At 37.5% G+C, this 24,886-nt stretch overlaps 2 protein-coding genes across 2 annotated transcripts; one reads left to right on the forward strand and one right to left on the reverse strand.

The window, feature by feature from the left end:
- Window positions 1–996: 996 nt before the first annotated feature.
- LOC122006382 lies at window positions 997–2,684 on the forward strand. Its single transcript, XM_042561866.1, has 3 exons — window positions 997–1,225; window positions 2,058–2,210; window positions 2,291–2,684. Exons 2-3 carry the CDS (start codon window positions 2,130–2,132, stop codon window positions 2,663–2,665), a joined length of 456 nt encoding a protein of 151 aa, XP_042417800.1. The 5' UTR covers window positions 997–1,225; window positions 2,058–2,129; the 3' UTR covers window positions 2,666–2,684.
- A 141-nt stretch (window positions 2,685–2,825) lies between these two features.
- Window positions 2,826–3,269, reverse strand: LOC122004565. Its single transcript, XM_042559430.1, has one exon. The coding sequence runs from the start codon at window positions 3,267–3,269 to the stop codon at window positions 2,826–2,828; it is 444 nt and encodes a 147-aa protein (XP_042415364.1).
- Window positions 3,270–24,886: the final 21,617 nt, after the last annotated feature.

Here is a 24,886-nt window from a genome sequence, read left to right on the forward strand (position 1 = left end):
TTCTTCACCCGAATTCGCTTGGTAGTTGGACTTTGACCTGTCAATAAATTGTTAAGGTCAGAAAGTTCAGCGTTTCCATCACTTTGTGATGAACTCAGAATTCACATAAAGAGATAAGATAAGCTTGTTAGTTCCACTGCACAAAAGGATATCTTTTTCCTATTTTTCCTTATTGTAATCATCACCACTTTGAATCATGTTCTCTTTTGTTGGTAGATCAGTATCTGATTGATCCACTTACTCATCCCCCTTATGGTGCTTGTTGGGGACCCAAACCGCCCCCAGGGGCTGGATCAGTTGGTAAGTTGATGGTATGTTTGCAACATGGAGCGACGGTTCGAGTGTCGCCAGTTGCAATGTGGGATAATATCCCCGTCTGCTGGCTTAAAGCCTCGAACAACCATCAACTTGCCAACCCAGCATTCACCCTGATTTACCTTCCTCCTACAATACCATGGGGCAGGCGTAGGGGGCCGCTGGGCGGCGGAACCCGCCTTTTGCAACTTGTTGGGGACCCAAACCGAACAACAGCTCAATCAGCCGGAGATCATATGACCTCAAGTATGTGACAGTGCACATGGCTGGCTCCCCTTTCCTTTGGACCTGCAGGGTGCCTAAAACCTTCCAAAGAAGAGCGTAAACCAACTGGCGCTTCAGCTCAAGGAAGCCTCTGAAAAGCTCACAATCAATGGCATTCCTAACAAAAGCACACTGAGACTTTTTATAGGCTATCTAGATCTTTCACAGGACTGAACCATTCTGAATCACAAACCTTAACAGTGCAAAAAGGGACAAAAGAAGTGCAAAAACAAAAAAGACTTTGTTTTTAGTTTACTTTGGAGAAGGGGAGTGCCACCCCACCAAAGTAAAGCCTAACCTTTGTCTGGAATATTTGGATTACAGTTGGTTATGTGAAGGAGTGAGATTTGTTTCTAGGCCTTGTTGTGATCTGTCATGTACAGTTCTACCTGTGCTCATATATAACCTGCAAAGTACCATATTTTGATTTAGTATAGAATTCCTCACCATTCCCTTTGACCCAGTCTCTTCTCTCAGCGATTGCTTGCTTCTTCTTCTACTCCTCATCCAACTTCCAGCTTTCCTTTTAAGAGAACTATAATTCTCTGCGACGATTTGGATTCTTCCATGAAGTGAAATGAAAGAGAGGACCAGATGTTCATCATCTTGACTTAGGGAAGATGAGCAGTGGATTGCCAGCCTTAAGGTGAATATATACTTTGGATAAAGAACATGTTCCAAATTAATTGGATTTTGAGGCCTTTCCTCTGTTCATGTTTTCTTCTGCTTGATTCAGATATCAGTGCTGCTTTAATTAACCTGATTCTCTTATTTTCTTAGCAAAATAGAAGGTTTTGATCTACATAAATTATATCATGTCTAATTCTCTCTTTCCCAATTTTCTTAAAGAAGTTGTTTTTCTTCAATATCTATTGTTTAAGAACAATTTCATGACCATATAGTATCATTAAGTAGCTTGATGCTCCATCTTCTACATACCACTCACTGCAGATCGAACTAGCTTTGATATGATTGTCTGGTGCAAAGATTCTCCTCCTGTCCAGTTATAACACACACGATTACATGTATCGATCGGTTTTGATTGGCACACTAAAATGTATCATTCAATGATATGATACTTTTCATGAGCATAGGTAAAGTTTTTTTTTTTTTTTACGGTCTCTCAATCAATCAAAACCATTGGGAAAATTCTCTTATACTGATTCATCTTTTCAGTCAACTATATTGGAGAACAGATGGAGAAATCATTTCAAAACTAGATATCCTAGAGAACTATTTAATTTGTATATTAGGAAATTGTTAGTGTTTACCTCATTAGGGTGGTGCTTTGCAATTAACTTTGAATTGTTATCAGTTTATATCTGTAGGTAAACAAGTTATGTGGACAATAATTATAGATTAAAATGCATATATTTGAGTTAGTCTGTAATGATTGATCTCTACTACACTTTGCATCTTTGTGGATTGTAACATCTGAATCATTCTTTCGAGTTCTTTACGCGTTCTTGTTCTTCCAGTTATGGGAACAAAGCATGGCACTTCTAGATCGGCCAACGACTGCTGTAACGTAGCGCGTGGTCGTCGGATCGATGGACGGATTTCACAAACATTGCGGCAAGGATCGCGTGAGGAACACGATGATGAAGCAGGAAGAGGTCTTCAGGTTCCAGGTAAGCGAATCCATACAGAGTGAGCAGCAATTTGAGCTGTTTGAGACGATTCCGACAGGTATAATATAATTCTGCTTCAGGTACACGAGCTTCATCGCCTGTACAGAGTACAGAGGACGCTGATGGCTGAGCTTGAAAGAAGCAGCAAAATGAAGCGCCAATTCGACAGGAATCCAAACGCGAGAGCATCCGATTCCGCCCTAAATTTCACAGAGTGGATCAGTTTAGCGAGCTCAGAAGCGTGTGACACGCCATTGACAGAGCACACGCGCAGAGTCGTCGATATCAAGCGACCTGATGACGAAGAAGCATGGAGCGTTCAGGATCGAAATCTCTTGCTCGGGAAGAGCAAGGCCAAGTGCCCGCAGCCGCCGTGGCCGGAGGAAGAGAGTGACCTGCAACTGACATTGAGCATAGCATGTGGAACAGACGAGAAGAGATCGAAGAATTTCTGAGGATGCATGCATTCATGCTTTACTGAAACAGAACTCGAAGGCTGTTGATGATTTAAGAAATTTATCAATACAGATTTAAGAACAATCTTTGTATAAATCAACCTCGACAACAAAATTCATGCGATGAGAAATATATGATGCAGAATTAGCATCGAATCGATTAATTAAATTCGAGGGAGGGTGTCTTCTCCAAGCTCTTTGATTTGAGGTAGCTCAGCTCGAGCGAGACCTGCCTCTCCATCTGCAGCCGCCGGTAGAAGCCCTCGATGAATCGGTCCGCCTTCAAATTAATGTCCTCTCCGGAAGCGGAAGCGTCGCTGGTCGATCGCGACATCGCGGTCGCCGGAGTCTCCGGCGAGCTCAGGGCGAGCGACGACGCCCGGGAGAGCGACGTCCCTCGCACGACGCCGAAGGAGGAGGAGGAGCCGGAGCAGTCGAGCAGGCTCGGCCGGGCCTGGAAGCTGAGCCCGCGGCCCGGTGAACGTTTATTGCCGCTGAGGGAGGAGAGCATCCAGCTGGTGGCGTCGAAGGAGAGAAGGAATTTGACCTTCTGGACCGCTTGCTTCAGCTGGCTCAGGATCGGGATTCTTCTCTGGGAAGCCATGGTTGATTGGAAATCGGAAGGGATTGAGGGGGGATATATAATGTGTCTAATAAAGGAAAGATCCGAGGAATCTTCTTGCTTAATCATATCAATGGTTGGTGACGTGAGGACGAACTGAACGTGTCGGAGATGGATTGCTAAGTCAACTTTGATAACGCTGAATTTAGTCAATGGATTCGGAATCCCACGAGTTCGCATACGTGCTGCTATCAAATCTAGTTAGATCGATCAGCTGATAATTTGATTAATGGATTTGGAATGTCAACTCTTCCTTGTTCTTTTCATATAGAAGAAAAGAGGAAGCTGCTAATTGATATTTAATATGCAGTAACGCGGGATTACTTGGACCTGGTCTCAAATAAATCACGTTTTAATTTTGCATGAAAATTTATTTATTTATTTCTGTTGTTGATGATGTTGAGTTTTTTCTTTTCAACTGCCTGTAAAGAAGTGGACCGGTATCCAGTGGCCTAGCTACCCGGGGACGGAGGGACGTGTGCGATCATCTTGAGATTTTTTTTAAAAAAAAATTAATATTAAATCCTCAGTCATTTTGAACGGCCGATCATAGAAAAATTAAAATTCTATCATGATATGACCAACCATTTATCCCCCTATCTCGTGTAGTTAAAAATTATATTGAGTTATCAATCAAAGTATGTTGTATAAAGAGGGGATAATACCTCTCAACCTCTAAAGTGGAAGAGAGAAAGAGAAAGAGAAAAAGAGATCGCGTTGAGCAATAAAATAAAGATGCACAAAAAGAAAACAAACACGAGGAAGGAGAAGAGGAAAAAGAAGAGTTACCGTAGTTCGACGACGTACCTACTCCACCAAAACGGCTGAAGCTTTATTAGAATTCTCTCTATACAAGAAAATCATATTACATGATTATTGTGATTGTTGTTATACAATATGTTTACAGTGATCCCTATAAATAATGCATAAGTCTCAGACCCGATAAAATTGTAATAGAATTTTGTCATGAAAAGTCGCAATAAAATTTTGTTATGAAAAACAGTAATAGAATTCTGTTATATAAAATTGTAACAGAAAAATCTTAACAGATTTTTCTTCCATAGCATTCATCGCATTGACCTTCATCCAAATATGAGTCACCCATCAACAATCTCTACCTTAGCGAATATTCACCCCTTCGACGAATACGAGTATTTCAATAAAGCTTCATCTGGATTTCTAGGTCTAGACTTCCTTCCTCTAACATATAGAGATATGAATTAAGTTCAAACAATGCTTGAACTTCTCTGTGGTCACTGACTTTGTCAGCATATCTATAGCATTGTTTGCAGTGTGAATCCTCTCAAGTTAAATTTTTCCGGAAGCAATCAACTCTCTGATCTTGTGAAACCTCACACCAATGTGCTTGGTTCTCGCATGATACACCTGATTTTTCGCTAAATAGATAGCACTCTGACTATCGCATAACAATTTGACTCCACCTTGCTGAACACCTAGTTCTCTTATCAACCCTGTAAGCCATAAAGCTTCCTTCGCTGTTTCAGCTGCTGCCATATACTCCTACTCCATAGTAGACAATGCAACAACATCTTGTATCATAGATTTCAAATAAATAGGTCCTCCTGCCATATACTCCTATTATGTAGTAGACCTCCTGTTATCTAAATCCTCTGCATTGTCCGCATCTACATACCCAGCAACTAAAAGATCTTCCGGTTGTCTACTAAACATGATGTCATAATCAGTTGTATTTCTCAAGTATATGAAAAATCCACTTCACTGCATCCCAATGTGGTCAACTAGGATTTGAGAGAAACTTGCTTACCATACTAATTGCTTACACTAAATCTGGTCTTATGCAAACCATGACATACATTAGACAACCAACTGCACTGGCATAAGGAACATTTGACATCTCTTAGATTTCGTGATTCGTCTTTGGACACTGTGTACTGGATAACTTGGAGTGATGTGCTAGGGGTGTGCTTATTGAATTTGCATTCTTCATGTTAAACCTATCCATCACCTTCTCCACATATCTACATTGAGACAACCATAATCTCCCTGTAGCTCTATCCCTGTGAATATTCATCCCAAGAATCTTCTTGGCTTCTCCCAAATCTTTCATGTCAAATTTCTTGCTCAGTAGCCTCTTCAATTTGTCAACCTCTTTAATCTTCTTCACAACAATGAGCATGTCATCTACGTATAGTAATAAGAAAGTTAGTGATTCATCTTCAAGGCTTTTCACATATATGTACCAGTCATACTCACATCTCTTATATCCATTTTGAATCATGTATGAATCAAAATGTTTGTACTATTGCCTAGGAGAATGTTTCAATCCATAGAGCAATTTCTTCAACTTATAAACCAATCGCTTTTGTCCGGACTGACTAAATCCCTTAGGCGGTGATATAAAAATCTGCTCGTCCAAATTTCCATGAAGAAATGTCGTCTTTACATCTATTTGTTCTAGCTGCAAATCGTGATGTGCCACTAAAGCCAATACCACTCTAATTGACGTATGTCTTACCACTGGAGAGAAAATTTCTTTATAGTCAATCTCTTTTCTTTGTGAATACCCCTTTGCTACCAACCAAGCCTTGAACTTCACTTCTTCTTCCTCTGACATTGCTTCTTTCTTCTTGAATATTCACTTGCACCCTATAGTTTTCTCTCCTTAAGGAAGTTTCACTAGATCCCACGTTTGGTTCTTATGCAACGACTCCATCTCCTCTGCTACAACATCCATCCACCTGTCCTTCTCAGAGTTGTGTATCGCCTCCTGAAAAGATGTAGAGTCTCCGCTACTAGTGATAAGCGCATAAGATACCAAGTCTTTGAATCCATATATGGTGGTTGGTTTTATGACTCGTCTCGTTCTACTACTAGCTATAGTGTGATGCCCCATGTGCTCTGAGCTATAATCATCGAAGTCATGACGAGAAGCTAAAGACTTCAAAAGGCCTCCGATCCTAGCTAGGCTTACTAAATTATGCTCGGAGTTATATTCCTGAGATGGGTAAAATATTAGGCCCATTATATTCCAAGACTAGCCCAACGGGAGAAAAGAAAATGAATTCTCAAGATTGGGCCTTGATCCACAAATTAAAAGCAGCACCATGGCTACCCAATGAGATGGAAGTGGGCCTTCTAGCCCAAATCGAAGAAGCAATTATTCAAGTCAAGAACAAGCCCAACCCAGTAGCAGTACAATACTTGGCGAATATCATCATCTCCATGACGAATACTCATCCATTATCGGCAACACCTCATCAAAAGGAATCTTCTGCCCAGAAGAACATGACAAAGCAGAAAGACTCGCCGAAATTGAATACCAGGCATGTGGAGAATTATTGGAAGCACTCAAAGAGCTCGAACATATCCTCCAGCTCAAAGAATATCTTTTCAGAAGAAACCAACAAAACTGTGGCCCTGACAATCAATGGGGCAAAGAACTGCCAGCTATCCAAGAACAGCGAAAGAATCTCTTTAAGACATATGTGCAACTACAAGAAATCACCTAACAAATCTGAATGACACCACCATAAACGAATTGAGCCTCGGGGAGCCGTTCACTAGAAAAAGTAACTTTAATAAAGTAGCTTTGATAAAGTAGCTTTAATAAAGCAGAGAGTCGAATATAAATGAGCTGTAAAGAATGTTGATGGGGCCTAATGAGCACCCAATTCTTATCACCTCATCCCTATATAAGACTCCCGACGTTATGCATTGCAAGACACGAAGGAAGTAATCCTACAAGTCTTACTTTGCAAGCTTTGCAAGCCTTAGAAGTAGTCTTAGTCCTGTAAGTTCTCACTAGTTCTTTGTACATTATCTAAGTTTTTTTTTGAGAAGACATTTTCCGCAATATATGGTATCAGAGCTGTAAAGAATGTTGAATGGGCCCAATGAGCACCCAATTCTTATCACCTCATCCCTATATAAGACTCCTGACGTTATGCAAAGTAAGATTTGTAGGATTACTTCCTTTATGTCTTGCAATGCATAACGTCGAGAGTCTTATATAGGGATGAGGTGATAAGAATTGGATGCTCATTGGGTTCCATTAACATTCTTTACAGCTCATTTATATTCGATTCTCTGCTTTATTAAAGCTACTTTATCAAAGCTACTTTATTAAAGTTACTTTTTCTAGCGAACGGCTCCCCGAGGCTCAATTTGCTTATGGTGGTGTCATTCGGATTTGTTGGGTGATTTCTTGTAGTTGCACGTATGCCTTAAAGAGATTCTTTCGCTGTTCTTGGATAGCTGGCAGTCCTTTGCCCCATTGATTGTCAGGGCCACAGCTTTGTTGGTTTCTTCTGAAAAGATATTCTTTGAGCTGGAGGATATGTTCGAGTTCTCTGAGTGCTTCCAATAATTCTCCACATGCCTAGTATTCAATTTCGGCGAGTCTTTCTACTTTGTCATGTTCTTCTGGGTAGAAGATTCCTTTTGATGAGGTGTTGCCGATAATGGATGAGTATTCATCATGGAGCTGATGATATTCGCCAAGTATTGTACTACTACTGGGTTGGGCTTGTTCTTGACTTGAATAATTGCTTCTTCAATTTGGGCTAGAAGGCCCACTTCCATCTCGTTGGGTAGTCATGGTGCTGCTGTAAGGAAGCAAACAAGTCGTGATAAAGAGTCAGCAAGTAAGTTGTCCTTATCATCGATATGCTGAAAATAAACAGGTACTGCAAGGCCAGTAATAAAGTCAGTAAAAGGAATCCATCTGACTCTTGAGGGTTTATTTTTGCGCTGATTTATTAAAGAAACTGATAATAGCCTAGCAGTCTATGCGTACAGTTAATTCTTGTTTGTCTAGATAATATATCTTGAAATTGTTCAGGCTATTCATAACTACACAGATTTCTGCATCAATGGTGGATTTGATGGGATTAAACTTTCTGCTAGCATATGCACAAATTTTTTCTGCTCCTTTTGGATCAAATATTTAGGGCAAATTTTTGGAGCTTCCATTTGCAGATTCCTCCCCACCCTTCCATACAGCCATCAGATTCTATGATAATAAAACAATTATCAGGAGGGAGATCCAATCAGGAAGTTTAGTGATTAAACCTTTTAGTTTGTGGATCAAGGCCCAATCTTGAGAATTCATTTTCTTTTCTCCCGTTGGGCTAGTCTTGGAATATAATGGGCCTAATATTTTACCCATCTCAGGAATATAACTCCGAGCATAATTTAGCAGGCCTAGCCAGGATCGGAGGCCCTTTGTAATCTTTAGCTCCTCGTCTTTGAAGTTTGCAATTTTTCTGATAATATGCTCTTGAAGTTTGATTTTTGAATTTCCTATAGAGGCACCTAGGAATTCAATTGTGGGACTTCCAATCTTCATTTTGGTAGGACTCAAGATAAGCCTATTTTCTTACAAATAGTGAGTATTATCTTAAGATGTCGTTCATGATCATCAGCTGTTTGAGAAAATACAAGAATATCATCAATATAAACTGCAATAAACTGTTCAATACCTTTGAAACATAGGTCCATTTTGTGCTGGAATATGGCCGGAGCGTTCTTAAGCCCAAAGGGCATGACAAGATATTCATAAAGACTATCAGGAACCCAAAAAGTAGTCCACTTAATTGAGTTAGGATCCATGGCGATTTGATGAAAACTACTTTTGAGATCAAACTTTGAATATATCTTGCTTCTTCCAACCCTTCTGATGATGGTATTAATGCCAGGGAGACTATATTGATCTTTATATGTATTATCGTTTAGTCTCTTGTAATTAAATACCATACATTCCTTCCCTTTTACCTCTTTCTTGGTGATGGGATCTATTGTTGTGCCAGAATGAACTATAATAGTTGTCGTCCTGTGGTGGCTTGTGCTTGGTTTGATTACTTTCAGGTCTAATAATGCCTTTATATACCTTCGAAAGGAATCCTGCATTGCTGGAGTTACATGCTTAAGGGGCCTATCTTCAATAGTCAGATCAGGATTTTTAATTTCCAGATGGCATTTGACCTGGTTTTGATACTAGAACTTCATAGGATCATTCCCAATATGGTATGTTTCAGCAAGTTCTTTCAGGAGTTTATTAAACTTCATACCTTGGCCTGAATTATATTGGCCTACATTATCTGCAATGTAGATCTGCTCCTGAATTTGAATATATTCTTCCTCTTCTAGGTTTAATTCTTCTAGTCCAGGGGTTGTTGTAATCTCTTGCTGAGTTGTAATAGTGGTAACATTTTTATAAAATGTTACTTCATTTCCTTCTATTCTGAGGACACCATACATCGATCTTATAAAGTTGCAACCAAGTATCATTGAGATATTGCCTAATAATAAAGGAAAGGCATATGTGTAAGGAATACAAAATACATGATAATTTATTCTCATACCTCCATTCCTTAGCTTTGTGGTGGCTTTGGTTTGTGAATTGATGCCACTGAAATTTACCATAAAGGTGTTATCTTCAATTGCTTCATCTGGGACTGTATTTTGATCAATGCAACAAGTGGTAGCTCCTGTATCAAGTATCACATTGACTTTGAATTTTTTAATCCCTGGTATATCAATCTCTACTATCATGTTATATAGTCCATTTGTCCTCCTTTTAGGATGCGACGCATCCTCTACATAAAACACCTTTTCTTTTTCTTCAATAATAACATTGATTTCTTCTTCAATTTCAGATAATGCTTGTGCCTTTTTCAAATCATGAACTTCTAACTCCAGGGCATCATTTTTGTATTTTAATTCTTTAATTTCTGCATCAAGCTCCATAAGTTCTGAAGATATATTTCTTAGTAGGGCCTCTTTTTCTTTAGTGAATTCCTGCTGAAGATTTTCTAATTGTAAAGAAGCCAGTGTTTTTCAAGCGTCTAGCTCCTGCTGTAACTTTTCATTTTTGGTTTCTAACAAGGCTATGTAAGCTTGTTGTTCATGAATGAGTGATGTTGGGCCGAAAGGAATATGTTTTTCTTTTTCTACTGGAATTCTTATATCAAAGTAATTCAGAGAACACATACCACATGAGGTAAGGGTGCATTTTTCACAATGCATTCGATGCTTTTTCATTGTGTCTCTTTTACAACAATGACATTTAAGAAATTCTAGAGTTACTTCCTGATTCATTTTCCATATGTGGTTGCATTCATGCTGCTCCTTAGTTACTTTAACTAATGGTTGCCAACTACCAGTTTTTCCAATCATGTAACAATTTTTCTGCTAAATGAAAACAAGAAGGTACTCATTAGTTAATAATGAACTAACATTTTGTACCTGTTGATCTTCCCCTTTTGAGATACTATAAATGGCATCGGATTGTTCATCTCCTTCTTGTACTGACATAATTTCATAATCTTCAGGAAGTTCTAATCCTTCAAACACTGCCACTCTTTTGATATTTTTATATTCTCTTGGACAATCTCTGGCGAAATACCCTTCCTCTCCACACAAAAAGCATTTGCATTTCTTATTTCTCTGCAGATGTTTCTTCTTTTCGATTCGGGCATGTGAGTTATGTGGCTTACCCTTATATGCTGTTGATCGTCTAGCTCTGAACTTTCTACGGGAGTTTTGATAATAACCTGGTATTGGAATTTGATTATAGAATGATAAATCTTTTAGAGATCGACTGAAAGCCGCCTTCTTGCATTCTTCTTCCAGGTATTTATAGGTGAATAAAATTCTTGGGTGTACACCAATTGTATTTCCTTGGTACTTTTCTTCAAATGCTAATTTGACCCTCCTGCCAAGATCGCGAGGTAATTTGAACCAAAATTTTTCAGTTAGCTCAGGGCCTGTAAAGAGCCTTCCAGTTTTTGCTGTCAGGTGCATATAATCATTCATAAAAGGAATTATATCTTTAACTTGTGAACAAGAGAACGAACAAGATAATCATTCTAGGTCACGATAAGCATGATCCTGAATATCTGTAGATCCCTGAAAGGGGTCTTCTAGCATAAAGACTCATCTAATTTGGGAAATTATGTTTTGTGTACTGTTTCGTCCTTCGGCTGAATTAACATGCTCCTGATATTCTGCTGGAAATGCCATCCTCCATTGTATCCATGTGAGTCTTTCCGTTTCTCCAAGCAGGTTTTCAATAAAATCAACTTTGTCCTGCGTATCAGTAAAATTTTGAAGAGCTACAACATTCTTAGTAATACCTTCCCATCTGAGGAATACGTCCTCCATTTTACCAATTTGGGTTGGTAAAGTAAGTAGTGCTCCTATTTGTTGGTGAGCAGTAGGCAAGTTCCACCATTCATTTAGATCTTTGTGTTTGAATCGCCCTCTTCTGGGTTATGTTGGAAGATTAGCATTGCTAATTGGTTCTGATTTAAGGCCACGATTAGGAGGATACCCTACAGGATTCATTGTTATGTCGGCATGTAATCGGTATTGAGAGATAGCCTCCTGTGAATACACTTGTTCCGCTACCCTTTGAAGTTGAGGATAGTCCATTAACCAAGCATCATCCTGCTCCTGTTCTTTTCCTGCGGCAAGAATACATGAAGAAGAGGAAGCCTTATTATTGCCTTTTTCTACTGCAAATGGGTTAATAAAGTCATCATTTTGTGATGATGTTTCTTGTAATGTCAGGTATTGTAAATAATCAGCATATTCATCTATATAATTGTTAATGTTGTCTTCAAATCTGGCTGTGACAACATTGGTAGAAAGGGCTTGTAATTCATCTTGAAGCTTTTGTATATTTTTGCAATTTTGACTTTGAATAACTTTGGTATCTTGAAAAGCCTCAAGAAGATTATAATAGTTTGGTTCATCCAGTGCTTCTTGAACTAATAAGGCTTCTTTTGCCATTTTTCTGTCTTTACTGGTAACTAGTTGATGAGCATTAACTGGCATATATGGTTTATATTGGTCGTCTTCATTTGGATGATATTCAATGTAATCATTTTCTTCATCATCACAGTTTGTGCAGTCACAGCAATATTTACAACCATTACAAAGGTTGTTTGCTTTTGTTGGAGTGCATATGCTTTTACTTGTAGATTTAAAGCCTTGCGTTCCTCGCTGTGTTATTTCTTCAAATTCTTTGACCAATAGTAAGTCAGGAGTAGTAATCACCTCCACTATGATTTGTGCTATTCTATCATGCACTGCGAGGTGAATGTCATTATTGCTAAGATTAAACGCAATAATTTTTATCTCACCTTGATAATCAGAGTCTATAACTCCTGCCCCAATGAGAATTCCTCATTGTGATGCACTTGAGCGTGGTGCAATACGTCCATAAGTGCCATGAGGTAACTTTAAGCATACTCCAGTATCAATAATTGCCATTCCTTTTGACGGAATTGTTTGTTGTTTGATGACTGTCAAATCATATCCAACAGCTCCTGAAGTTTTTCGTTCAGGAATAATTGCATCTGGATGAATTAGCTTAACAAGGATTGGTGATTCCTTAATAAGAACTGATATAATATGAGACCTTAATTCTTCTTCATCACTTTGTATTTCTTCATCACGATCATTATATCTTGGAGGCGCACTTGTGGTAGTAATATGATAATTTTCAAAATGTAAAGAAACACTTCCATCTAATAAGTTTCTTGTGTTTACCTCTGTTGGTTGCATAGGAATGTTTACTGTGGATTGTCTAATGATCCAATTTTACCCCCAAAATATCTCGGGTGTTGTACCTTCATCCTGGGAGAGCGCGGACTCCATGGCTGGCGAGATAGTCAACCACATTTTCTACTTCATATGCAAATCCAACGTTTGGTGTATTAGAGAGCCTTCCAACTAATCCCCTTATGATTAGGAGATTTGCTTCGCCATTTTGCCAATGTTCATATCCACGAGTAAGAATTGAGAGTTGCATATTTCTGTAAAAATCAGAATTGTTAGCATGGTATCAGGGATAACATATACCAGTTGGCTTCCATGAGACATGTCTATTTCCATAGTTGCAAAGATTGCTTGGTCTCCTTGCCACCTGTTATCTCGAAATACTATTAGAGCCAGTGTTCCTTCTTCCTGTCGATGAAGAATTTGGATGCGTACTTATATTACCCCTATGTGAATAAATCACATACCACTTCTCTGTAGCTCATTGAAGCTTTCAGGCTGGATAAAAGCACGATCAACTTGGTTTGTTGTGACAAGAATTGCTTCTTCAGATCGGTGTACATACACACGATGATTAATATCATCATGTCTGGAGTGGTATAAGACTTCAGCAGGGACTATGGATGCTCGTTCCTGCATAGAAAGCCTCAGTTGTACCTGAGGGTCCATTTGTTGTTCTAATGTCTGATTGTAAGGACTTCTCCCTGAATTTGTCATGCCATTCTCTGTATAGCCCTTTGCGCATTATATCGTCTTCATTGTCCTTGTTTATAACTTTTGACTTGATCCTCAAATAGTGGAGTTGCTTCCTCTGTTCTTCTGGTGATTGTGGTAACAGGAGGATCTGACGTTGAGCATCTAGTAGTCATTTAGCTTTTTCTTCTTCAAGGATTTTAAAAGGATCTTTAAAGACCAACAATTTTCCTAATTTTTCTTTTGGGTTTTCAGAGATGTTTAAGGTTCTTATTCTTTCGTTCAGGCTATTGATGACTGTGTCAGGAATAGTAGTAGCTGCCGGTGTTCTTGTTTCTATCTTATTTATTCTTTCTTCTAAAGATTCAAGTTTTTCTAAGATTGTGACAAGCAGTTGGATTTGGGCATTTGCCTATTTAATTGTTGCAGCTGAACTAGTCAAGGGACCTTTGTGTTATGATGGTTTACAAAATCCAAGAGAAGGTGCCTCAATATTTTCTGTGGCCGTTAAGGCTTCCTTATAGCTGTTTGTTGCTTGAGTGTTTATATAACTCATGTAGAGGTCCAAGCCTCTAGTTTTTGTAATACCTTTTCGACCCTATTAAGTTTTCCTTTCAGGTCCTCAAATAGCCTTAAAGCTTGTTCTTCCAATAGTTTTGGTTGTCCGATAATCTCTTTTATATGCTTTTCTGTTAAGGGTATGTCTTGTATAACTTCTTTTGTCAAGTTTTTAACAGACTCTTCTAGCTTCTGGTTTTGCAGTTTGAGAGATTCTATTTCTTCAAGCAAAGTTTTAAAATGTTTTATGTGGACTTTGCTAGACAAACATGTTTTGTCATAGATTATGGAGAGATTATGGGCTAGTTCTTTTGTGGTAGACTTTGTTTCGATAAGGTCAAGGTACTCTAGGTTCCCAGTGTGTGACTTAATATATCATTCTTGAATAGCCTCTTCCCATTGTCTAGACATATAACTCACTTTCCAATAGACATGCTTTTGGCTATCCACCTATCTCCTTATCAAAGCTTCTGGCTATCCACTTTAACAGGTTTTTCTAGTGGATTATAAGTTTTGACACTTTAAAGAGTAAACTAGGTTAAGGTTTTATATTCTCAACTGCTTACGACTTAGAGCAGGGTATAACCTTCTTTAGCTCATGTAGGTGTGCCCTTGGACTTGCGGTATCCTTCCATTGTCCAAGTTAGGACATACCCTTTTGCAATCCAGTTAACCACCACTGGTCGCTTTATCACAGTTTACCTTTTAAAACCTTATAACTAGCATACTTAGAAGTTTATTTTGTTAAGGAAGAGAACTTATGAATTAAGCATTATCACAACTACTTGCTAGAGAACCTTGAAAATAAATTTACTCAGCCAGAGAGTCGCTCTAATACCATATATTGCGGAAAACGTCTTCTTAGAAACAAACTTAGATAATGTATAGAGAACTAGTAAGAACTTACAGGACTAAGACTGCATCTAAGGCTTGCAAAGTAAGACTTATAGGATTACTTCCTTCGTGTCTTGCAATGCATAACGTCGGGAGTCTTATATAGGGATGAGGTGATAAGAATTGGGTGCTCATTGGGCCCCATCAACATTCTTTATAGCTCATTTATATTCGACTCTCTGCTTTATTAAAGGATCACATATTTGGAAAACTCTCGGCCTAAGCTATCCATTGGTACCACTTTATAAGAAAATATTATGATTAAAATGTTAAGTATTAAATTTAAAAATAAAATCTATAATAATAATAGATAAACTAAATCATAGAACACAAAGTGAGAAGGCTAAATTAAAATTGAAATGAGTTCGAATTAAATCTAACGAGTAATCATAGAGATAAAGATTATGTTCATTCAAACCAGGACTAATTTATAGTTTATTTAGTCAAGTTATGGTCAAACTAAGTTTAAAGTTTAAATGAGTTTGATCGGTTTAAAATGAATTAGGCTATTTTTTAGGAAATGTTCTCTTTCCTTTTTTTTCTCCTTACTCACGCAGCAGCCACCGCCATGTCATACACCATAGTCATTCCTTTCCTTATCCCTTTCTTTTATTTTTCCTTCCTCTTCTTTTCCTTTTCTTCTCTAACGGCAGTAAACTTGTAGTTTTCTCCTCTCCTTTCTCAAGTACAAGAGCTTTCTTTGCTTCTCCTTTCTCTTCTTCATAAAGCAAGAAGCACAGCATCATCTAATACCCTCTTTCAGTAACAAGAGCAGCCCTCACATCTTTTTCCTCTTCCCGTGTTTCCTAGGAGTTTGTTGGCACCACAAAAATAGTCATGTTTTGCCTTACCTTGATCTATTTGTGTCATTGCGTAGCTTACCGAAGCTAATCGAGATTACTAACGAAGAAGATAAAGCTTGTTGGGAATACAATTACAGTCCTACATTGAAAATATATGGAAAAGATAAAATATATCTCCATTAGTATAATACCTTTTGAGTAGAGGTTAAAAAATAAATCCATGAGGGCTTAGGTCTAAAGTGGATAATATCATATATACCATTGTAGAGATATGTGAATTCTTTTGGTCATAATAAATAGTATCAGAGTCATGGTCCAAACTAGTTGTAATATGGGGTGTCCTTAAACGAAGTTTAAGAGGAGGTCCAGAGCAGGTCAAGAGTGACAGAATGCTTGAGGGGAGGACTGGAGCAAGTCAAGAGTGACTAGATACTTAAAGAGAGGCTTGGACTATAAGAGTAATGGTGATCCTTCATTTGAGAGAAGGATTGCTGGGAATACAGTCAAAGTCTCATATTAAAAATACATGAAAAAGATCATAAGTTTAAAAAGATAAAAGATATCTCCATTGGTATGAGATTTTTTAGGTAGAGCATAAAATTAAATCCATGAGGACTTGACCCAAAGTGAACAATATCATACCATTATGAAAATATTATAGGATCATAGACACGTGAGAGGAGGGTGTTATGTTTGAGAGATGTTCTAAGGCAATCGCCTTATGATTTCTACTATTTATTTCGATAAATAAATATTCACTATTTGAATACACATTACTTATGTGTTTGAATGGTCTTAAACTCACTTACTGAATGCCCACAATATAATTCATAGATTGAGAGAACTTGTGATTAGATCACAACTAATCAATGTCTCTACATGTGTAATTATTAAAGTATTGAAATATTCCCTAATCAATGAATTGATGTATTCATGCATCATTAATTTTGTGAGATTAATATGGGTTATACTCGTTCTAATCAAGCAGCTGTTACTCACTAGCTGAAGATATTAAGATGTTGAGAGTTATACGTGGATGTTAGTTATGATAACTAGTTCATTGGAGTGACCTGCTGTAAGACTTCATATGATTTTCTACATATATGGATATGTCTGTGAAGTTCTTACTATAGCTTGAGTGCAAGTTTCCTTCGACTTGAGGTATTCAAGTCACCTTGGTCATGGAGGTTTATACTTTGACATCTTAAGCAAAGCATCTCCTTAGAGATGTGAACCTGAGATGATTGGATATAAGTAGAATTACCCAAAGGTGCTTAGATACTCCATAGAGGATTCACCACTCCTTACAGGGATACTTATACCCTATGGTCACTTGTCAAGATTGTTATTCAGAGTCTTTGTAAAGCATTAGACACATGTAGGAGTAATTTGAATTCACATAACAAGTTAATATTAATTAGGCTAGGTGTGACATAGTCATCCTAGTGGGGATAGATACATAAACCATATGCTAAACCAAGTGGATATAAAATAAGAGGAAAGAATGAGACACGACTCATTGTAGATCCTGAAGGGTTCAGAACTAGTTCTAGAATCAACTACGATTTTTTGGTTAATTGAGGATCATGATGTACTACTAGGTGTTACTCATGATCAATCCATAATTAAATAGTTAATTATGGACGACAAAGATAAATTAAAAACTTATTGAGTCACACACACTACAAGTATCTGAAAGATATAAAATAAATTTGAGAATTTGATTTTCAGATCAAGAGATAAGATATTTGATTGGACCAAATGAAGGGCAAATATGGAAGATATTTTATCGAAATAGAAGCGCGGATGAGCCACATCTCTTATGAAAGAGTTAGATCCTATTTGGTTTATTCATGAACTAAATTGGTTTAGTTTAAACTAAGATAGTTTGGTTGTGAACCAAACCAAAAGGTCAACGAGCCAAATTTTGGTTAAGAAATTTGGGCTGAGTTTGTTTTTTTTTTTAGTTCAAGTCATCAAAAGGAACTATATATTGATATAGTAAAGAGAAATTAAAAAAAAAAAGATAATATATTATTTATTGGTTTAGGTTTTTAAAACCTAGCATCTCTCTCTCCTCCCTCTCTCTATCGCCGCCCAACAAGAAGCCAAGGAATAGATTTTCTTCTTCAAGCTTCTTCGCTTCTTCTTTCTCTTGGATCGCATCGCCTCCATGCTTGGCTAGTACCAATAAGAGGTAAACCTTGTTACTCATTGGAGTTGTCTTAAAGATCTTGACGTGGATATAAATAGAGGCGAAGTTTGTGAACGTCACTAAGTTGATGCCCTTTCCCCTTCGCATCATCCATAAGGTACTCCTAGAATAATTATTATTCTTAAGTTTTTATTTTATGATTATATCTACATGAGTTGTATACTACATGCGTGTGGTGTGTGTCTTATAATAAAATTAGTTTTATTATTGTATTTATTACTTCTGATGCATGTTTTATGAAACATGTTCAGTGCCCACCGCATTGGACTTCCCAATAGTGGTATCAGAGCCTGAACGTACTTTAACATGATCGTAAAATCTATTTTACCAATTATAGTAATCGTAGTTTTATTTTTTGGGGTTTTAGAAATTATGGAGGTGGAAAATTTTTCCCGGTTCGAGATTGGAATTGTCATAGAATCGATCTTAACCGATACATCAATTAATTGATATGTTTATCAATATCGATTAGCGTTTGAGTCAATCGATCAGTAGTTTAAATTTATGACAAAAAGCTTCTCTCAATCGATTGAAATGGTTCTCAATCGATTAAGGAGCTAGAAATTATGAAAATAAACCTCTGGATTGTTTGGCCGATTGATTCAATGAAACCCAGTCAATCGACAAAGCTTGTTAATCTATTAAACAACCTACAATCATGTACAAAAGACCTCATAATCGATTGTTGAATCAATTAAGAGCCATGATCTCGCGTATAGAAAGCTTCATAATTGATTACTAAATCGATTAAGCATCTTAATCGATCAATGAATTGATTAAGAGTTCTGTATTCGCAAACAAAAGGTCCCTAAATCGATTAAGGGTTATTTTGTTGGAATAGTAAAGGGTTGTAATCGATTGGCACAACTTGGGCTGATCCAAAAAAATTCCAATTTTGGAAATTTAGAAATAATTAAGGAAATTACAATTAGGAAAACTATTTTCTAATTAGATTTACTTAATTAAAAATTAGTTTCTTAAGATAAATATGTGGTTAGACTTGGGAATTTATTTCCTAATCTAAATTAAGAAATTTTGATTTATGAAAATCAAATTCTTAAACATATTTTATATCCAAATAAAATTATGATAACTATAAATTTATTAATGTCATGTCATATTGTATGTCATATAGATGCATTAATTAATTCTTAATATATGTCATAATTAGATATAATTATGTCATGCGTGTGTGATGTCATATCATCATATTTGTCATACATGTGATGTCATATAGATAGATTATATGCATGATGATGATGAGACCTAAATCTCTTACAAAATATTATAGCCTACACCTTCCCTCAGTATGGTAAGAACTAGAGTTTGATTATTTATTTGAGTTATTGTGCCAAAGTTAAGCTTAACTTGAAATTAAACATATTCAAACCATTGAGATATGTCTCATGATTAATAGGTTAGACGTTGATTTGTTGTGCCAAAGCCAAGGTCAATGTGGATAGAGGTAAAGTTGGGTGATATCATTTGATATATACTTGTTAATATGTTAACAACTCGATGTTTATACAAATATCAATTGATTGATAGCATAATGTGATAGTTGCATATACGCGATATGTAATCGGTATATTTGATACCTACCACTACAACTTAGAATGACTTGTTGTGCCAAGGCCAAGGTTGTTCTTATCTGAAGTGGATATTAACTCACTTGGAGAAAACGTACCATCTCCCGAATTCATAAGTAAAGGCTCTTAAATTTGATAAATAAGTGGGAATTTTATTATATATAAATTGTTTACATAGTAAATGTTGGGATATTCTCAATGCGGTGTGTGCTAAAACATGTTTCGTAAACATGCACAATGGAAAATAAAAAAAATCATAAATTATTACATTACACGCACCACACGCATATAAGGATATAACATGCCAAACATGATTACATAATTAAATTTTTATAGAAAGTAAATTTACGTTAGGTGTACCTTACGGATGATCTGTAACGAGAAGGGCACCAACCGTAGTGACGTTGTCGAATCTCGCCTCTATTCGTATCCACTCCGAGCTCTTTAAGACAACTCCTTGAGTACAAGTCTCTCCTTCGGAAGTTACTAGCCACGAGCGAAGAAGAGAGATCAAGAGGAAGAGGAAAAGAAGCACACAAGGAAGAGATTTCTTCCTTCTGGTGGTCACGGTAACAAGGGGAAGGGCTTCCCCTTGTTGGCGGTGGTAAAGAGAGAGGGGAGAGGGAGAGGAGAAGAGAAATTGGATTAAGATTTTTCAAAAACCTTACAAGTCAATTAATGATCTCATGTCTATAATCTTCTCTCAACCATATCAATATATAGCCCTCATTAATGAGTTGGATTAGAAAACCCAAACCAAACCCATTATCCCTTAACCAAAAATTAGTCTATTAACCCCTTAGTTTGGTTCACAACTAAACCAAGTTGATTCATGACTAATTCATGGTTAAACTAAATATAGTCCAACTCTTGCATAAGAGATGTGGCCCATCCGCTCTTCCATTGCGACAAATGTTTCCATATTTGTCTTATGTATGGTCCAACCAAACATTTATCTCTTGATCTACGAATCCTATTCTTTAACTTATTTTACATCTTTTAGAGACTCGTTAGTGCATGTGATCCAATAGGTTCTCAGTTTATCTTGATCGTCTATAATTAACTACTTAATTATAGATCGATCATGAGTGGCACCTAGTAGTACATCATGATCCCCAATTAGTCAGAAAATTATAGTTTATCTTAGAATTAATTCTAAACCCTTCAGTAGCTACAGTGAGTCGTGCCTCTTTCCTTTCACTCATCTTATACCCATTTGGTTCAGGACATGGTCTATGTGTCTTGTCTCTACTAGGTTGACTACATCACACCTAGCATAAGTAATACTTCCTCATTCTATATATTCAAATTACTCATACATGTGTACAAGAGTCTCGCACTCTTAACATGTGATGCTTTGGACAAAGACTTTGAGTAATAATCCTAACGAGTGGCCATAGGGTAACGTCTCCTCGCAAGGAGCGATGAATCCTTTATGGGCTATCCAAACACCTTCGGGCACTTCAACTTATACTCAATCATCCTGGGTCCACACCTCAATGAAATGCTTGCTTAAGATGTCAAAATATAAGTCTCCATGACCAAGATGACTTGTATACCTCAAGTTGAAGGAAACTTACACTCATGTTGCAGTAAGAATTTCATAGACATATCTATATATATGTAGAGAACCATATGAAGTCTTACAACGAATCACTCTAATGAACTAGTTACCATAACCAACATCCACATTTAACTCTCGGCATCCCAATGTCTCCAGCCAGTGAGAAAATAACTACTTGGCCGAACCGAGTATAACCCGTGCTAGTCTTACATAATTGATAATGTCCGAATGTATCAATTTGACGACTACGAAAATTTCAATATTTTCATAATTGGACATGTAGAGATAATCATTAGTTGTGATCTAATCACAAATTGTCTCATGCTATGAATTATATTACGAACATTCAGTAAATAAGTTTAAGATAATCAAACATAGAATATGCACTAAAATAGTGAATCTATACTTATCAAATAAATAGAAAAAAAATCGTAAGGCGATTGACTTAGGACATCCCTCAAATTCTAACGGTAAAATCACCACTCTTATATATTTTCATTTTTATATTTCTAGGTTAATTATTTAATTAAGACATCTTTGAATTTGTGTTGTTAATGGACTCAAACAAACTGACTAGGTTAAACTTCTCAGACTGGTTTCAAAATATGAAAATTGTTCTCAAGGCTGAGAAATTTACATATGTCATTGAAAAGGCACTTCCCATAAATCTAGCAGACGATGCAACACCAGACCAAATGTTGGCCTTTGAAAAGCACATGATTGATTCTGAGCCTGCTAGTTGCATCACGCTAGCCTTGATGTCTCATGAATTGCAAAAACAACATGAACATATGGATGCTTATACAATTATTTTTCATCTACGTGAGCTATTTGATGAGCAAGTTAGATCTGAACTATTCGAGGTCACCAAGCTACTCTTTTGCTCAAAGATGCAGGAGGGTTCATCTGCGATACAATTTTTACTAAAGATGAATCGCCTACAGTGAGCATTTGAAATCACTTGGATTTGGATTGGATAATGAATTAAGTATTGACTTAATTCTGCACAGTTTACTCAGTAGCTATTCACAATTTATAAAGAACTATTGTATGAACCACATTGAATTCACAATTCCAGAGTTGATTAACATGCTCAAAGATGTAAAACCTTCTATAAAGAAAGAATAGAAGATATTGATGTTGGTAGACTCCTCAAAGAAAGATTCTAAGAGGAAGCCAAAACATCAGGCCACTAGGAGGAAGAAAAGGCCAAGACAATATAACTGACAACAAAAGGCCCATGCCATCATTGTGGCAAGATGGGACACTGGTGAAAAAACTACAAGATTTATCTTGAGTCTGTAAAGAAGAAGAAGGCACCTAATGCCCCATCTGCTTTAGATATTTTCATTATTGATTGTCATGCTATTTCCTAACACACTTGGATATTGGATACCGAGTATGACTCACATATATATAATGACATACAGGGGCTAAGTGATATCATAAGACTTGTTAAGGAAGAAACAAATCTGTAAGTTAACAATGAAGCAAAATTTATAGCTGTTGCCATTGGAACATATTTGTTAAAGCTTCCTAGTGTACTTGTCTTAAAACTGGATAATTGTTATTTCATTTCTACATTAATAAAGAACATTGTTTCTATTTTTTATTCAAATAGAAAGAGTTTCATTTGACTTTTAATAATAACTGTTGTTATATAACTTTAAAATATGTTCTTTATAATACTAGAACTTTATGCAAAGATATCTACACGTTAGATATATCTAGCGATATATTTAATATCGAAATGAGCAACAAATGTGCTTGAAAAGATGATCAATTTGTAAGTACCCCTTGGTAGTTTTGATGTGATCAATCAAGTCAAGTTAGGTCCTATAGTGTTTCGATCCTTGTGTATAAGTGTGTAGGAACTTAGGAGCACAAGAGGTCGAGCGAGAGATGCACCTAGCGAGAAGGATGTCACGAAAAAGAGTCGAAGAGCTCGGTGCGTCCGAGGGATGAGGTGCTACAGATGAAAAGGGTGTGCACGACATTTCCAAGGGATGAGAAACCAAAGCAGAAGATTGCTTGAGAAGAAGGATGGAAGATGGGTTCGAGTGAACCCAATTTCGGATGGACGAGATCACCTAAGAGACTGGAGGAGGCACCAGACCAGCCAGCCAAAGCTGACTGATCCAGGTGCTTGGACCACCAAGGTGCCCCAAGGGGCGCCTTGATGCTCTGGATTATCTTTTGGTCTAAGTCAGCAATGGTCTGGGTGGCTGGAGCGAATCCAAGCGCCTAGAGAAGGATAAAACTTTATCTCTTATCCATTTCATAGTCGTTTGTGAGAAGATGAGTTTTGCCATGCTGGGGGCGGCTGGAGAGGGTTTGGGCGCTAGGACTATGCCACATTAGCAAATAGTCAGTTTCGACCAGTGGATTATAAATAAAGCCCTGGTCTTCTTCATTTTGTACAATACACTTCTGTACTTCGAAATTCATTCTGTTCTTAATTTTTGAGCTTCATTTTCGTGTACAAGGCTTCTCCGCCTTCGACGTTTTGTTTGAGAAGGAGATCTTCATAATGAGCTTACTTTCCTTAGAGTAGAAATCCTCTTATTGCAAACCAAGTAAAAAATGTTGTCTCGTACTCTTTTAATTCTATTATTCTTTTGATTAAGTATGTAATTATTTAAAGCCCGATAGTTTGAAAAAGTATTTGTTGTTTTGTATTATATAGGGAAATTCACCCCCCCTCTCTTTGTTGGAGCAATCCCAATGGTTCGTGGGACCATGTGTTTTGGTGTTTGGGCAAAGGGTTTAAGTTAGGTTTACCCTTGTTATTTGATATGTGTACTTGAGTTGTGCAGGACTGCAGGTGACACATGTGACTCAGGTTGACAGCTTCGGGTGTAACGACCCGCCTTCTACTACTAGGCTGTAAGGCGAATCGCTACAGTTATTGCTAAACTATGCTGTGCGGAAGACTGGGCTAATTAAAATTTTTCTACTAAACTGATCAAAACTTAATGCTCTGGGTGTACCTAAGAGTTGTACACTTGCTAGGGGAGGTATTTACCACTGGTAACATCCTCCGGACTGATCCACAGACCGATCTGCTGACACTGGTACGGTCACAAGACCCTGGATCGGTCGACTGTCCGATCCCGAAGCTACATCGCTTCTGTCCCTAGCTGGATCGGTCTACCGACCGATCCAGGAGTGTCCTGATCGGTCGGCACGACCGATCCAGGTATGTCTGGATCGGTCGGCTGACCGATCCAGGAACCTGGAAATCGGGGACTCGCTACTGTGTTGTACTGGATCGGTCGGCTGACCGATCCAGGAGGATACAGTAGCATACTGTATCTGGCTGGATCGGTCGGCCGACCGATCCAGTGACACAGCCAGGCCCTGATCGGTCGGGAAACCGATCAGAGTCTGATTTCACCCGGGGAACTCTGATTTCCAACACTTTGGCGTGCCGAAACCCCACATAACATCTAACTAATGCATCATAAACTATTCTAACAACATGTAATAACATTTTAACGACATAAACTAGTAATCTAACTTAACATAGGGCATAGTTTAGGAATTCGTGACAACACACAACTAAAAGTGCCTAGAACATGAAAACCCAAACCAATAACTAAACTGCTAAGGTAAATGCTAAAGAGTCCAATGCTCAATTTGTTACGTCCCCTAAGGACCTTTGATTCCAGTTCCATACACACCCACCATCTTTGCATTGCCCTCCATCTTCCTCTGCTAGTCCATTTTCCTTTTTC

The sequence above is a fragment of the Zingiber officinale genome, chromosome 7B (genome assembly GCF_018446385.1).
Source record: "Zingiber officinale cultivar Zhangliang chromosome 7B, Zo_v1.1, whole genome shotgun sequence".
Taxonomy (NCBI): Eukaryota; Viridiplantae; Streptophyta; class Magnoliopsida; order Zingiberales; family Zingiberaceae; genus Zingiber; species Zingiber officinale.